The sequence below is a fragment of the Podarcis muralis genome, chromosome 4 (genome assembly GCF_964188315.1).
Source record: "Podarcis muralis chromosome 4, rPodMur119.hap1.1, whole genome shotgun sequence".
NCBI lineage: Eukaryota > Metazoa > Chordata > Lepidosauria > Squamata > Lacertidae > Podarcis > Podarcis muralis.
This window is the reverse complement of record NC_135658.1, coordinates 75,193,946-75,210,315: the sequence shown is the minus strand read 5'-3', so window position 1 is coordinate 75,210,315 and position 16,370 is coordinate 75,193,946. Positions and strand designations below refer to the sequence as shown.

At 41.1% G+C, this 16,370-nt stretch overlaps 1 protein-coding gene across 5 annotated transcripts in view; it reads left to right on the top strand.

Annotated features, from left to right (window-relative positions):
- The window catches only part of AFF3 (ALF transcription elongation factor 3), a 285,260-nt gene that overhangs the window by 180,859 nt on the left and 88,031 nt on the right, over positions 1 to 16,370 (top strand). For all 5 annotated transcript variants that reach the window (XM_028727893.2, XM_077927591.1, XM_077927590.1 and 2 more), the window contains 2 exons: positions 8,995 to 9,034; positions 14,149 to 14,200. In XM_028727893.2, the coding sequence (XP_028583726.2) occupies positions 8,995 to 9,034; positions 14,149 to 14,200 (92 nt within the window). The remainder of the gene's footprint in view (positions 1 to 8,994; positions 9,035 to 14,148; positions 14,201 to 16,370) is intronic.

Sequence of the window (16,370 nt, the reverse complement as noted above, 5' to 3'; positions counted from 1 at the left end):
CCCTCAATGCAGAGCATCTGACCAAACAATGACAATTAATACAAAGGAGGTTCATAGATATAGGAGAGGAATCCCTTCAGGAACTTCCCCTGATTGCTATCTGCCTACATGTTCTCAGGCAAGGCGGATTAAGGAGGCAGAGGAAATAAGTCTTCAGGAGAGCCAAGAGGGTTTTTGGATTGCTCTCCTGTACTGTTTTAGACGTGGTTTATATACTTACGTATGTGAGTTTACCTTGTGCAATTATCAACATTTATTGTATATTTGAGACCTTAGAATTCCTATAACAATATACTCAGTCAATAAAAACAATAAAATAGATACATACAAAATATGTTATACTATACATTAATATAATTAAAATTATGCTACTGCAGAAACTCTTTGACATATACTAATAGATATTATCTAAAACTGTAAACAAGTTCCATAAAGGCAATTTAACAAATCTGGCAGCTTTTGTACATCACATAATATGAATAGCCAATATGAATCTTATTTTACTTAAAGAAGAGTTATTTCTAATCCCAACAATAAGGGGCTTAAAATAGTGGATGCTCAGATCTAAATACAAAGGGCATTCCAGTAAAAAAAAGTGTATCATGTCTTCTACCTTCGAACATCTGGCTGGGCAATGTCTGGCTACCCCATGCTGAACACCACAGCATCCCTCAACCTCTGTCAACTGTCAGGCATTCAGTCTGCATTGGGTCAAAAGCCATGCCAACTCACATGAGCAACTAAAAGGCAAATATGGAGGCAATTTCCCAGGAAGGACTGCAAATGTTTGATAAATGTAATTGAAATTATGAGGGCGCTCAATTGGAATTTCAGTTAGTAGGTTTTGATGTCAGGCCGTATTGAATCTAAGAGCCACGGTTAATTTAAATTTGCTACAAGGAGTTGATGTAATAGAAATAGGATCAGTGGGATGCTCATACATATTACAAAGTTGTGTCTCCGGGAGTTTCTTGCCTATAAAGAAAATATTCCATAAAAGGAAAACCCTACAGGTATCGCCCATGCTTCATTCTTCCATCTTGGAATGTCCCAGTGGCTTTTAGTGACAAAGTTCAAAAGCAACTGGATTGCATGGAAAAACGTAAGGTGATAGTCAAGATGAAAAGGAACCTTGTGTCAGCAAGCTGTATCCTTTGCCAGTTGCTGTGGTCCCAACGTCACACCAGGATCCACACGGACACCTGTGAATGTAATATCCAAACCCAAGGTCTTTGGAATGTCAACTGGGAAAAAGAGTCTCAACAGAGAGAATGGAGGGAGATGGAGAGGGAAAGGTCAATTGTAAAAATGTTTGGAGGAGAATTGTAGGAGGAACCGGGAGTGAAGAAGAGCAGCTGAGAAGAAAGACAAAGGAAAGCACTGGAGTGGAAAAACCAAGTGTAAAAAAAGGAAGAGGAAGGGACAGAAAGAACAGCCCTCAGCTGGTGAGGAATAGCAAAACGCAGCAGCCCAAGGAACTGTGAAAGTGACTTTCACCATCCTGACGGCACTGTGCTTGTAACTAGCCATGGGTTAGGGCTTATTTGTCTTTTTCCTGTATATTTGCTAGTTAGTTAATGCTATGACTCATTTAAAATGGTAAAGATTAGTATATGTACACCCACTCGCACCATTGACTCTAAAGCGATTGCCAATCTGCCCCTCCTCATTACAGAACTCTGAGGCATTATGCCATCCCTCATTGCTGCCCCATTGGGTTCTGGTGGTCAAAGAGTGAATAACCCACCCGCTCCAACTACCACTTTCACAGGACCATGTCCTGTGAAGGCGTGGGAGGGTATTAGAGACTTTTGGTAGACCATTCAGATTGTCATAAATTTCAGGTTGGGTTTGCTTACCACAAATTATTCCTTCCTTCAGAAAGCTTCACCACCTCTTCGAGTGGTGGTTGGGCTGCCCTCAGCAGCCCAGCAGTATTCCCTTCTAATTGGGGACAAAATTTCCAGTGGGAATGATGTTGCATCTTGGGGATAAAAGCTGGCTACCCAATCCCAATAATGCCCCAGGGAATGGAGCTACATCCTGGATATAGTGTTATTGTCATAGGATATGCTGTCTCAGGGGATGCGGGTGGCGCTGTGGGTTAAACCACAGAGCCTAGGACTTGCTGATCAGAAGGTCAGCGGTTCGAATCCCTGCGATGGGGTGAGCTCCCGTTGCTCAGTCCCTGCTCCTGCTGACCTAGCACTTCGAAAGCACGTCAAAGTGCAAGTAGTTAAATAGGTACCGCTCCGGCTGGAAGGTAAACAGCATTTCCGTGCTTCTCTGGTTCGCCAGAAGCAGCTTAGTCATGCTGGCCACATGACCCGGAAGCTGTACGCCGGCTCCCTCGGCCAATAAAGTGAGATGAGCGCTGCAATCCCAGAGTCAGTCACTACTGGACCTAATAGTCAGGGGTCCCTTTACCTTTACCTATGCTGTCTCAGATTAGAAGGGACTACTACTGAGCTCCTAAGGACAGCATGGCTGCAGCTTGAAGTGGCTGCCACTTTTTTTTCCCTTGTAAAAGAAGAAGAAATGGAAAACCCTAGGCCATCTCAGCATTAATAGTAAGTTCACCGCCAACGCCCATTCCCTGCTGCATGTTTGAAAATTCACCTGCCTCCCAATATTAACCTACTCTTCAGCAAATGTTTCCACTAATATAATTTCTGGAAATCGCTGGGCCAATACTTTGGACCAGCACTTAAAAGAAGCAGTTCTAAGAGAGCACGCCTACTATCAAATAAATCACCATAAAGTTGCCAGTTGCCAGAACTATTTCATCTATGCCAGTAGTGAATTTGGGAAAATCCTGCCAGATGACATGAATGCTAGGTGGTGTACATTCAACACACCTTTGACAGGTTCAGACTTTTAAAAAATCAGTATCGCTTCAGAGCTATACCACAAGGTGACTCGGGAGACATTTTAGGGAGGATATTTTCCCATGAGGAAAGGTCAGGCAATAACATAATGTTTGGCTAGAAACATCCCTAGAAGGAGTTCCTAGACAGAGGGAGGAACCTGAAAACGAATAGCGAAAAATGCACACCTGACATTTCAGAAATAAAATACCAGGATATTTCTTACCCAAAGAAGGTCAAAACCAAAATGACGAGGAGCGTTTTCTAGCTATTTCATCCACTTCAGAAATCAACTGTTTTGTTTCTGCTATTTTTCAGTAGTGAAATTCTGGTAAAATTATTTTGGGTGGAAGAGAATCAGAGGAGCCAATGTCGCCACCTCCCTTGGAAGCTATGGTCTAAGGTGCTTTTTGAATTTTGGGAAATTCAGAATAGTTGCCACTATAAAAGGGGGGAGGCTGTTTCATTTACTCTGAGGGCCACCCTTATAGGGGATAGCACCTGAATAGCTACAGAAAAAAAACACTTTTACAGGATAAATGGATTGTTCTTCCTGTAGCAAATTTTATTTAGTAGACAACTGTTAAATACCCTTCTGAGTTACTGAAGCCAGCTTGTTAAAAATACACTTTCACAATGTATATGCCAACCTTGTTAAACCTGAAATGGTAGGAAAATCTTGACGATATGGATGTCATAAAAAAGAATGGCTTATGAAAACTCAGAGAGGCTTTATTTGATAGCAGATCCAAAGGATTTAACAGGTACCACATGCCATATTTTTGAGAGAGAATCTCAGGGATTAACAGTGCAGTCTTCATCACATCTATTCAGAAGTAAGGCCCACTGAGTTCAGTGCTAATTATTGCCCAGTAAGGGCATTAAGGTCAATAAATGGAACTTTCTTCGTGTTGGTGGCACTGCTGTTGTGCAGTGCAGTTCCTGCTGAAATATGAAAGACTCCAACTGTATTGGCATTCTCCCAGCTTCTGAAAATGCACTTGTTTACACAAGTGTTCCCTTGATATCTCGACCTGAGTCTCCTGTTTTAATAACTGCGTTCTCTTAATGGGATTGTTTTATTTCATATTTTAATAATGGACTTTTATATTTTAATGTTTTAATCAGATTGCTTTACGGTTCAATCTGTTGATGCTGTATGTTTAATTATTCTGTATTTCAACAATATGCAAGCTGTTTGTATGATTTAGAAGCCATCTTGTCATTAAGCAGTATATAAGTTAATTACAGTGATACCTCTGCTTATGAACTTAATTCATTCCGGAGGTCCATTCTTAACCTGAAACAGTTCTTAACCTGAGGTACCACTTTAGCTAATGGGGCCTCCCACTGCTGCCGCGCCATCGGCGCGCGATTTCTGTTCTCATCCTGAGTAAAGTTCTTAACCCGAGGTACTACTTACGGGTTAGTGGAATCTGTAACCCAAAGTGTTTGTAACCCGAGGTGTTTGTAACCCGAGATACCACTGTATTATTATTTACTTCCAAGTAAGCATGCTAATGAATCATTGAAATAATTTGATGAAAAAAAGTTGTTTTGGTTCATGAAACCATTTTTCCTTGAATTACTAGGTCAATTCCATGTATGTTTGGCTGAAACACTGCAGCTTTAGATGCAACTAAAATAGAGAGCACAGCTCAAAGTCCTAGAAGAAAGATTTGATTTGTCTGATGGATTTTATTTATTATATTTTTATGCCGCTTTTCATTCAAATGAATCCCAAAGTGGCTTGCAAACAACAAATAATAATAACCTAATAGAACATAATAGAATATCACCAATACAGCAGAAAGCATATGGAATAATTAGCAATTCATCAGTGAAACAATTACAATATATAAAACACTGTTAACAAAGCAGCAACAATTCAGTGAATGCCAAATATATAGGATTAAATTGTTATAGAAAGGCTAGCTTGCTGTATGTACCACCAAACTACTGACAGCTGTCCAACAAAACTATATTCAAATAGCAAATAGATTTCAAATGCCATATATCTAGACTTACAATATGATATTGGGCAAATCACCATATCTCATGCTTAATTTCATATCTGTGAAATGTGAACCACAGTAAACAGAGATTTGCTTTTGCAAATTTAGTGACAGTGTTTGCCATAATTCTAACAAAAATATATTATATATATTCTGCTCTGAAGAGGAGGCAGAATTTAATATATCTTGCTTATTCTGTGACTCAGCCAACCAACAATGACAAGTTTACTTGAAATAGCTCATAATTTAGAATGCATGTCATTTAGAAAGCCGTTAATCCTTATTCTCTGTTAAAACCACACATATTTATGCTAATTAGCTTTATTGTTGCAGTTTATTTTGTTTGAAATATTCCAGAAGAACAGTAAAACTGCCTTTGAAAGTGGTACTTGCCATTGTTTATACTTAACTGAAATGCCATTTTCAGGTGCTGAAGGAGTACCCTGAAGATTAGGAGACCATAAATAATATACAGCAGTGCATTCTCAGAATCAGCAAGACACTTGCAAATATAAAACATTACACACTTTTATCACATATCTACTCTTTAAAAGTCTCATAATTGCTTTGAATTATTCAAAAGAAATTTGAGCTGACATACTTGGAAGACTTAGCACAATGTTTTGCCAAAATGATGAAGACGTTTCATAAAAACATCAAAACGGTTTCAAGTGTGGCGTAATTACACATCACTTTTGCTAAGTACATGTATTTGCTGGTCGGCTGGAGACTAATATGAAGTTCAACTGCAGCGTTTAAGGCTGTATTCGAACTTGCATAACTTTTGGTTGATGTTTTATGTTATCCTATCCTAGCTGCAGCAGCAGAAGAGGAGGGGCAACAGAACCTACTTTGTCCATTGGTTGGGACAAACTACCATTTGGCTTCTCCCCTTCCTGAACTGCCCCTGCCCTGTAACAATTGCATCTAAGAAATAACCATTTATGTAACTACAAAAAGAATTAGTTCCTGAATTTGCTTCTTTTTTCATTCCCCCATCCCCTCTTCCTTTTGTTTGTCTATTAGAATGTAAGCCTGCAGACAAAGATGGTTCTGTGTTCCAATCTTGGAACAGCACCTAGAGAACGTTAAGATGTTTGTAAATGATGACAATTATTATGGCTTTCCTAGGCAGTTGTGGGCAGTTCTATTCACTGTAGGTATGTTATTATTTGGTGTATTCTTATATGATCTTTCCCCCTCTTGCGAATAAAAACTAAATATGATATATCTGTCAGAGGAAAAACAGCAGATATAAATTTAGAATACATGCCCTACTTGATGGCATCTGCAAAGAGATGTTGGGAAGAGCTGAGTGCGACCATTGATTCACAACATTTTATTCCATTGACCATGACATCTGTCTACATCACCTAACAGGAATGGGTGTGTGTTGGGTGGTGGTGCTCATTTTTAGGTGGGTTCATTTGATTCTGGAGGGTAAATCCCAGGTAGCGCTGAGAAAACATTACACAAGTCCTTCGTCTTTGGCTTATGAGTCCCTGTAGGATTCTGTATTATCCTCAACATTTTCAACATAATAGATTGCTGGAGATGATGTCATCAGTATGCTGATGACACACAGTTCAGTCTCTAAACTTAGGGAGGGAGTGGAAACACCTGACCTATTGCTTGTCAGCTAAACAAGGTTGAATGAGTGAAAAAAACAACAACTTAAAGCTAATCCAGATAAGGATTGATGGCCTGTTCTGAAACTTTGCATACCCTGTGTGCAGGATTACACTTCCCCTGAAAGATCAGGCTCCTTGACCCAGCACTTATTTGGAGGATCAGGTAGCAGGGAAGACAAGGATTGCTGTTTACCAGGTTCTCCAGCTATGCTCTTTCCTCACTCGCTTAGACTTTTGTCGTTTTCATTCTAATTATCTCCAGACTTCATTATAGTAAAAAGGTAAAGGTAAAGGGACCCCTGACCATTAGGTCCAGTCGTGACCGACTCTGGGGTTGCGGTGCTCATCTCGCTTTATTGGCCAAGGGAGCCGGTGTACAGCTTCTGGGTCATGTGGCCAGCATGACTAAGCCGCTTCTGGCGAACCAGAGCAGCGCACGGAAACACTGTTTACCTTCCCGCCAGAGCGGTACCTATTTATCTACTTGCACTTTGATGTGCTTTCAAACTGCTAGGTTGGCAGGAGAAGGGACCAAGCAACAGGAGCTCACCCCGTTGCGGGGATTCGAACCACCAACCTTCAGATCGTCAAGTCCTAGGCTCTGTGGTTTAACCCACAGCGCCACCCGGGTCCCTTTTCATTATAGTAAAGTGCTCTAATTCAGGATGCCCTTGGTGTTTGGAAAGTTTAGCTGGTACAGAATAGTGCTACCCAAACTGATGACTCTAATGTTAATCAATCTATGTGTGCTTTGTTTCTGGATTAAATAGTTAGGGATCAGGAGATCCAAGTAACTGCTTTATCCCACTCTGCCTCTTGGCCACCCTCCACTTCAGCCTCGGAGTCTGAACTGCCCTCTGCCGCAGTCTCTTCCTGCTCAGTAAAGAGTTACCTCTTATGCCTCCGAGCCCATCTCCTCCAAGTCTGCTCCTTCTTCTCCCTCAGACCACTCATCGTCATCCCATCACCACTTCCCTGGCTCTGAGTCTTCTTCCCCTTGGGGGTTCCCCAGCTGGTGCCTCCCACCGCTCTTCTGCATCCAACCATGACAATGCCCCATGTTCAGAAAATACTATTCTTAATAGAGGTGCTGCTTTGTATGCAATAGGAACTGGTCTTTTAGTGTTGTGGTGCCAGTCCCCTGGAATCAGTTACCAACTGAAATTAAACAAGTGCTTAATGTTTTGATGAAATGATCAGCGTGGTGCTACACTGAATACAAGCTTGTGTCGATGTATTGCATTGTATAAGTGCTCTAACTAGGTGAACAGATATATTATTCAGCAAGAGATAATTCATTGTTTTTAGTGAGCATTGTGGATTAACTGAATAAATTTATTGGTTTTGATTATTGGTTTTTTTTCCTGAGGGGTTATGTTGGTGATTAAAGATATCATTAATTGGATGGCCACGGGTTATAAAAAGATTAATTGTTTACAATTAATTTATAGTGATTTCATATTTTAAATTGTTTAAGATTAGATTGGAGATTAATTGTGCTGAGGGAATTAATGAGGAAGTTAATGGAAGATTATAAATTAAGCTATTAAAATTATAAACTGTTGGTATATTATTTGAATTGTTTATAAAGATTCTCTGGCGGCCACTAAAGTGCTGTGAAGAACCTGCAGACACTGAGCAATGCCTGGGCAGTGACAATGGCCTTACCAGGCATGGTATAAGGCTTCCACAGTGGCACAGAGGTTTCTAGGCTATCACTGTGTGAAAATGTGCAGCAGCAACAGCCAGTGAAATCTGTTGACAGCATTGCCCATGCCAAGTACCACCGCCGAGTCAATGGTTGAATGTCTGCACAATATTGACTGGCTAAGCATCTCTACCATGTGATGCCCACCAGTAATGGCATTGAGCACTCCCTCACTTGCCACTCAGCTTACTCGCCATTGCACACATCTTACTGTCTCCACTGCTGCAAATATTGTCTGTATAAGCATGTGCTATGTTGTGTAACCTGGTTCTTCCTTTCACTGTCTGGAGAAGGGGAAAGGTAACAGGCAGCGATCTGTGGCTGCGTTTGAACTGTATTGGATCTTGGATGCTTCCATTTTTACGTCAGCTGCTCTCCTTTTGCTACACCCATCTCTTAGCAGCCTGACTGAATAGTTCTGAACAACGGGTCAGAGGGAGGAGATTTCCTCCTGGTTGCCTCCTAGCCCACTTGGAAGAGGGTGCGGGTGGTAAAGGGCTCCAGAAGTAGCCAGAGGTTTACAAAGATGTGCCTTTCCTTTCCCCATCTTCCTGCCAGAGTGGCTGAAGCAGTGTCACAAGTCATCCGAACAAGATAATTGCTTCTTTCCCAATACGTATACAGGAACCTGGGGGGCTTCCATAAGTTGAGCTAAGCATTGAGATTTACAACAAACTGTGTTTGCTATTGTTAATACAAAGCATGTTCATTGCACTGCTTTATGTTTTTAATTTATCGATTGATATAACCGATTCATCTCTTTGCTCTTTCAGGACTCCCAGCAGCATGTCTCTACAGGGCACAGCAATCAAAGTAAGAATAACTTTCACGTTGCAGCTGCATTTGATGGAAATTTTGCTCTTATAGGAACATAATAAAATAAATGAGGAGGAAGCAGTGAAAAAACCTATCCACTGCATATTTAGAATTGCCAAAATTGTGTATAGCCAAAATTACCATAAATCACCCCCTTCCCAGTCTGGCTGCAAGGTACTGCCACTTTTTCACAACTCCTCCCTCAGTTCCTGCACCTCCCTCAGTCCCTGCACCTTCCTTGAGTAGGATCTGGATTGGTGGATTAGGGAGCGGGGACCTTCCCAACTTCTGTGTGCTGGTTGCTGGCTGTGGGGAGGGGAGCTGTGGGGAGGCCTTTTCCGTGTCTCTGCCACCTTCCCCCACTTCTCCATATGTGTGCCAGCAACTAGCAACTGTGGAAGGAAGAGACGGAAGGAGGCAATAAGAAAGGAAGGCTGAGAGATACAGAAAAGCCAAAATGAGTCCTTTCAGTTGTGGATGGGATTGTGGTAGCCTATTCTGCAGGAGCTGCAGCCAAGCGCCTATAAGTGAAGTCGTGCAAATTAAATGTGCATATGACGTGATTCCGCTCACAAAGCACCAATTTAGAAAGCATCCTGTGATTAACATATAGGCTTGGATCCTAGGGTAAGCTAACTTCAATAAGTTTTGGAAGAGAAGTCTGCAGCCACCTTTGACCCCTCCAGATGTTCAGGAGGCCCTTTTGAACAAAGTCGGTGGGGGTCGCTAGAGGTCGGTGGCTAGTTGGAGGGGATGGAGAACTTCCCTTCTGTGAACTAAACTTACCTTAGGATCTAAGTCTGGTTTTCAAACCTAGATTCTTCCCTCCCCCGGCAGTCTCTTCGAAGCCCATCCCCATCCCACATTGGTTAGGAGGATACCCAACTCTCTAGAGAAGCTTTGATGAGATAGAAAAGGCAAACCAGAGGGATGAAAAGACAAACCAGAAGTGTTGTTGCAAAAGCAGGTTTGTATTGCTGAAGTAGGCTGCCAAAATTGGATCTCACTTGTCTTGAGTTTATGTATGCCTACATCCCAAGGAAGGACAACAAGCACATGGGGTTCTTTATTTCATTCCTGACAACCTAATTCTTAGGTAGAAATGTAGCCTAGAAGTAGTGATTTAGTTACATTTTAATGTTGTTTAAAAATGTGGCCTGTGTACTGTAAGGGAAGAGAAAACTGCTATGTGAGACACTCTGTTAGCTCTTTCCTCTGATACCCCTGATGGGTATTAAGGTTGCCCTGAATAGTGTTGCACACCACCCCAATCTCTGCATAAGATTCCAGGGGTTGCAGGCACTCACCCAGGGTTGTGTTTCCGTTGGGAAATCAAGGTACAGCGGAGGCTAGTGCATCTAAGAAATACAGTGTGTTGTACACATATTTACACCTGGGTTCAACTTTGGAGAGAGTATGCAGCATTCCATCTCAAGAGGCGCTTGTTCCCCACAACAGTGTAGCATTGAAGTCAAAGGCATTCTCCATGGCTCTGTCCCATCCTGCCAATCAATCAATCAATCAATCAATCAATCAATCAATCTTTATTGAGGTCAAAGACCAGCCAAGATGGTTATACCCTGTATGGCCTTTGCCTGGAGTTCTGGCTCCACTCTCCTGCTTCCCAAAGGCCCTGGCCAGAAAAACCTAAACCTCATGTGAAATGACACTCTCCCCCCACCTCCCGTGGGCACAGCCTGCCTCCCTGTTTACCTATGTCATGGAAGCTGAAATCCTAAACCTTTCTGCACCCTCCATAACATGGAAACTTCCCGCTCTGTCCACCAGCAGAGAAGCTCTTGCCCTAATGATGGCTTTGTTTCTTAATGGCTGCACTCAGCCAGCCTTGCCAGGCTGGTTTGACACCTTAGCATAGGCGAAGTCCAGGAATTTCTGTGTCGGCCATAGCTCAAACAAATCTTCATTAATTCCAACTTTTGCTAATTCTACCAAAATCTATAATGATATTAAAGATGCATGGCTCTATCCTGTTCCCAACCTGAAAGCATCCCGTTCATAAGCTATATTGTGTTAGCTTCATGATCTGTTATGCAGCAGATAGCACTATTACAGAAGCTGTGTTTGAAGATGAAAAATGCTCTGTGCCAACAGATGAGCTTTGAGAAGAAGGGTCACCTACTGAGCAAGGAGAAATCTATCCAGAGGTGAAGATGTTAGAAGGCTTTTGGTGTAATATAGGGCAGCACTTTTCTAAGGGAAAGGTCGAGGATTAAAAGCAGTGTGGCAAAATGTAGTAGAGTGTGGTGCTTGTTAATTACCAGCCAGTGTTTGACACTGTTGGGAAGAACTAGCACTGAGGAAATAATGAAATGGTAAGGAGAGTGTGTTTCAGTAGCCATATAAGCAGTGACAGCAGGAAGTACTAAAGAGAAAACTGGAGATTAAGATGAGCCAACTGCTCTGAATACAACTTAAGGAAAGCATAACTTGAATAATTTGCTATATGAATAACTTGTTTGAAATCAGAATGTTTGCATAGCGCTGACAACCATCTCCTGCATCAGATTGTGAAACATACTAATAATGGAAAGAGAAAATTGCCATGAAGAGGAGAGGGTTGTTTCTGCACATAGTAGTGTTCCCCCTGGCTGCTTACTGAATAACAGCACATTATTTTCTAACTCACGCACACATCCTGCCACAATATGTGGAGACTGAAAATGTTTGCTTCTGTTTTCAACTAACCACAGTTGTCTTTATGTCCAATCTGGAAACTGCAGTTAGTTTAACAATAATTTATCTGAACAAGCTAGGATTATGAACTATTTTCTGAAGTTGGCTTGGCCAAGCTAACCATCATTAATATGAACCAGCTTGTCCCAGTTCAGACGTAATGACAAATGGTGGTTAATTTGAAGCAGGAAGTAAATGTTCTTGACTTGCTCCTTGTGGCCACACTGGAAGAAGAGTGGGGAGCACGCAAACCCAAGAACCAGCCATGCCAGTCTTTTAGCACTAAACTATGGTTTAGCACTGCATCCAAATGAGGCCACTGCAAGCAACAGCTAGTGTTTGAAGATGATAAATTAGAAATTTGATGAAGTCAATATAGTTCCCTAAAGTCCCATTATTCCTAGCCAGTGATCAGGGATGATGGGAGTTGTAGCCCAAGAGCATATCATTCTGCCCCCATCGTTCTGCCTGGACGCTGAGGTCCAGCGCCGAGGGCCTTCTGGCGGTTCCCTCATTGTGAGAAGCAAAGCTACAGGGAACCAGGCAGAGGGCTTGGCCAAGCTAACCATCATTAATATGAACGGTAGTGGCGCCCGCCCTGTGGAACGCCCTCCCATCAGATGTCAAAGCGATAAACAACTACCTGACATTCAGAAGACATCTTAAGGCAGCCCTGTTCAGGGAAGTTTTTAATGTGTGATATTTTAGTGTATTTTTGGTTTCTATGGAAGCCGCCCAGAGTGGCTGGGGAATTATTATTATTATTATTATCATATGGAAGGCAACACATTAGCTACCCCTGATATTGAATATCAAAATTATTTTACAAATTTGGAGAGATTCCTTACTTGAGCATTCTAAGAAGACAATGGTGTCTATGTTATAGACATAGATACAGGGCTCTGATGAGTGCATCCCATTTAGATTATTCTTTTTTTCCAGCAGTTAACATATAATTGCCTCTCTCCTGAAATTACTTTTTTATCTGCAGTGCTTTCTGTACATTCTGCAATTATTAATGCAATAGGCCTCCTAGCAATAAGCATTCCTCCTTTAGGAAAAAGATAGATAGATAGTCTAACAACAGAAGTTATACACAAAGTTATACACAAAGAAAACAAAGGTGTTGCTTTGCTATTTTATGCTGTTGAAGTTCATCAGAATATTTGATTAAAAAAAATTACAAATGAAGCAGAGATATGTGCATCTTTTCCTTCTCCACTCCAAGAAGTAGTTCTCAGCCTGAATTTAAACATTTGATAATTCATCCAAAACAATACGCAGGCCAAAATACAGCCATCCTTTGAAATTACGCTTCTCCAAATTTCCATATATGAGGACAGCATCTTCCCTAGATTAGTGATTTCTGACATATACATACCTTTCTGCGAACTATCCATAGAGGTAGTCATATTTGTTTGCCGCAGCAGCAAAAGCAAAGCAGAGTCTTGTGTTACCAACAATTTTATTTTGTTGTAAGACTTTGTGATGGTTTCCAGTCTATGAAAGGTTAAGGTAAAGGTAAAGGGACCCCTGACCATTAGGTCCAGTCGTGACCGACTCTGGGGTTGCGGTGCTCATCTCGCTTTATTGGCCGAGGGAGCCGGCGTACAGCTTCCAGGTCATGTAGCCAGCATGACTAAGCTGCTTCTGGCGAACCAAAGCAGCGCACGGAAACACCGTTTACCTTCCGGCCACAGCGGTACCTATTTATCTACTTGCACTTCGACGTGCTTTCAAACTGCTAGGTTGGCAGGAGAAGGGACCAAGCAACAGGAGCTCACCCCGTTGTGGGGATTCGAACCGCCAACCTTCAGATCGGCAAGCCCTAGGCTCTGTGGTTTAGACCACAGCGCCACCCGCGTCCCTCTATGAAAGGTTGTGCTATAACAAATTGGTTAGACTTCAAGGGAACACAGTATCCTTCGTTGTCTTTATGGGAAAACTTTACCCCAAAAAAGGATTATTCCAAGGACAGAATCTCCCTTCTTGACCAATCAGAGCATTGTGGGTGACTCAGGCTTTGTATCACATGTTGATTTAAGAGCAGTCAATGGGGACATTAGATTTGAAGCTTTACTTCTAAGTGGTATGTTAATTCTTAAAGGCACATAGGGCAGGAAAAGAATATCTAGCTAGGTAGAGGTGCCTCCTAACTATTGCCACTTAATGTGGCATGGGACTTAGTCATGACCAACCCAAGTCCCATTAATTTCTGAGCATGGTCTGGATCAAACTCAAGAGATTCTAAAAGGCAAAGCTATCACTAATTGCATTAATAAATTTCAACTATGTTCCCTATAGCCACATGTAGCCTTAAAAAATGTGATTATATGCATTCTGAAAAGCTGTTAACATAATGTACTGACCTCTCCAATTATGGATGATTAATATTCATTTCTTTTTCTTTTTCCAAGGAAAAGGTGATGTTGAATCAAAGAATCCAGAAAACAGTACATCACATACATCGTAAGTCAGTTTTATATTTGTGGCCAGAAATAATGGGTATAGCTTCATTTTCCTTGACAAAAGAATTGTATCCATTTGAGATTCTCTCTACTTTTTAAGGACTGCTGTAAAATATGCTTTCAGCGATGAATTTTTCACTAATTGTCTAGTAAGCTTTAATATCCCTTGATTTCTAAAGAGCATACATAACAAAGAGAATGTATACTTTTTGAGTAAGGATGGTATATTTTCATAAAAAATTGAAAGGTTTCCTGAATGAAATCAGGAGCTTGGCTCACTAGTTAAAACATATATATCATGTTGCATTTCGCCTTAGATGCACTGATGCAATTTTTAAATGCTGCATTCTGCAGCTTCACCTTTGAATTAAAGAAATCCATTTATACTTTCTTATCTGTGGTCTCCCTTGATTAGTTGATGGTTTTGAATTAGCAAAAGTAGTGAAAAGAAAAGAAAATGTATTTGTAATACATCAATATTCACCATTCTAAGGTGAGAGCAGCTCCTTTTGTTTCAATATTAAAAAATACTCAACTGTTTCTACCACTGTAAAACACCAAATCAACTAATGGACAGACTGAGGTTTCAGGGTTGGGGGAAAATCAAAGAAATCCTGGCTACATAAGTAAACTCAATTTAGGTCAAATGGTCAGAGTTAACTCTCAACCTTTTTATTTGTTTGAATGGGCAATTTTTCATGTAACAGTACAGACCTGTGAGTTTTAGAGTGCATCATGTCAGTTATTGATACCCTTTGGTTCAGAGAGTGTTGTGTCATGTAAAGGCACAATGAGGGTGATTGGGTGCAGAATGCTCTTAATAACAGTAAAGCATGTAAGTACCTCCTCGAAACAAATCCAAAAAAACAATTTGACAGAGCCTGGTAGCAAAATCTTTGTTACAGAATACGAGGGGTGAGTAATTCTTCCCACACATTCTATGACTACTTCAAGGCAGAAGACCATGCAGGCTCAGAATCCCACAAGCTGAAATCTTGCCCAGATGTTTCTAATGAACTGCAGCTCTCTCTGATTCAGTTATATGGCAAGTTCTCACCTGAATCACTGGGCCTCCATTCATGGCAACATAGCCTATTCATGGCAACATAGCCTATTACAGCATCATCCCTATGCCCCTGGTTGATATGGAGCATAACAGCTCCTCCTGAATTGCAGAAGTTAAGAAAAAGGAGGAGGCCAAAAAAGGAAAGAGAGATGGAGGCAGCTGGGTGGGCACCTCTTACTCCATGGTGCACACTCACCTCCTTCTTTTTTTATTCATGGCCCTTTTAGGAAAGGAGCTGAGGTTAGTGATCTAAAACACACTTAGAAAAAATGGTTTGAAATTTCACTATTAAGTCAAATTTTCAAGTAGCTTGTTATCGGTTTACTAATGTCAAATAGGAGCCAGTGGCATTTCCCAAAGTGAGTGATCTGTTCACAGTTCCTTTGGTCCCAACAATAACAACAAAAATACGAAGGATTCTTATCTGCAAAAAAAGTCTATAAAGCATATGTATATAAAGTAATTGCTTAGTGACCTTATAAACTCAAAAGGAACAAGTTGATTTTGTTTCTGCAAATCTGAAACTCCATATACAAACTGAACATTCATAGGTACAATGGCAGTTAATTCATCCTTTCACTGGATTTATTGCTTCCATCGAACATTACTCTCACAGACAGGTTTATTACCCTCCTGAATCAGGCGGAGAGCCATTCATGAGTGGAACATTTACATTTAAGTCTTTCTGAAGGGAGGAAATCAACTCCCTCCTATCTGGATTACTCCATTACCAAAAACTAAAAAGAAAAAAGAAAAAAAGAAAACTAAATGTCATAGCTTCTGGTATCTATTTATCTCACAAAGTTCCAGGCAAGATAATAATAATAGAGTCTAGGAGTGCGTACTAGTCCTACAATGTACACTGAGACAATTGGCTCTTTTGGCCACAGTTTTTCCAGACTTCTGTGCTGAAAAAACACATCCAGAGGCACTTAGGGATGAAGCAGGAAAGGAAATCACTGCAGTTTGTGTGTTCATCTGTGATCAGGAAAGGAAATCAGTCAATAAATACCATTGTCTGCCTTGGCTCTCAGACTCAGTACTTGGACTCTAGGCTCAATAATTCATGAAGACTTTATTCCACAATTGAAACATAGTTCAAGAT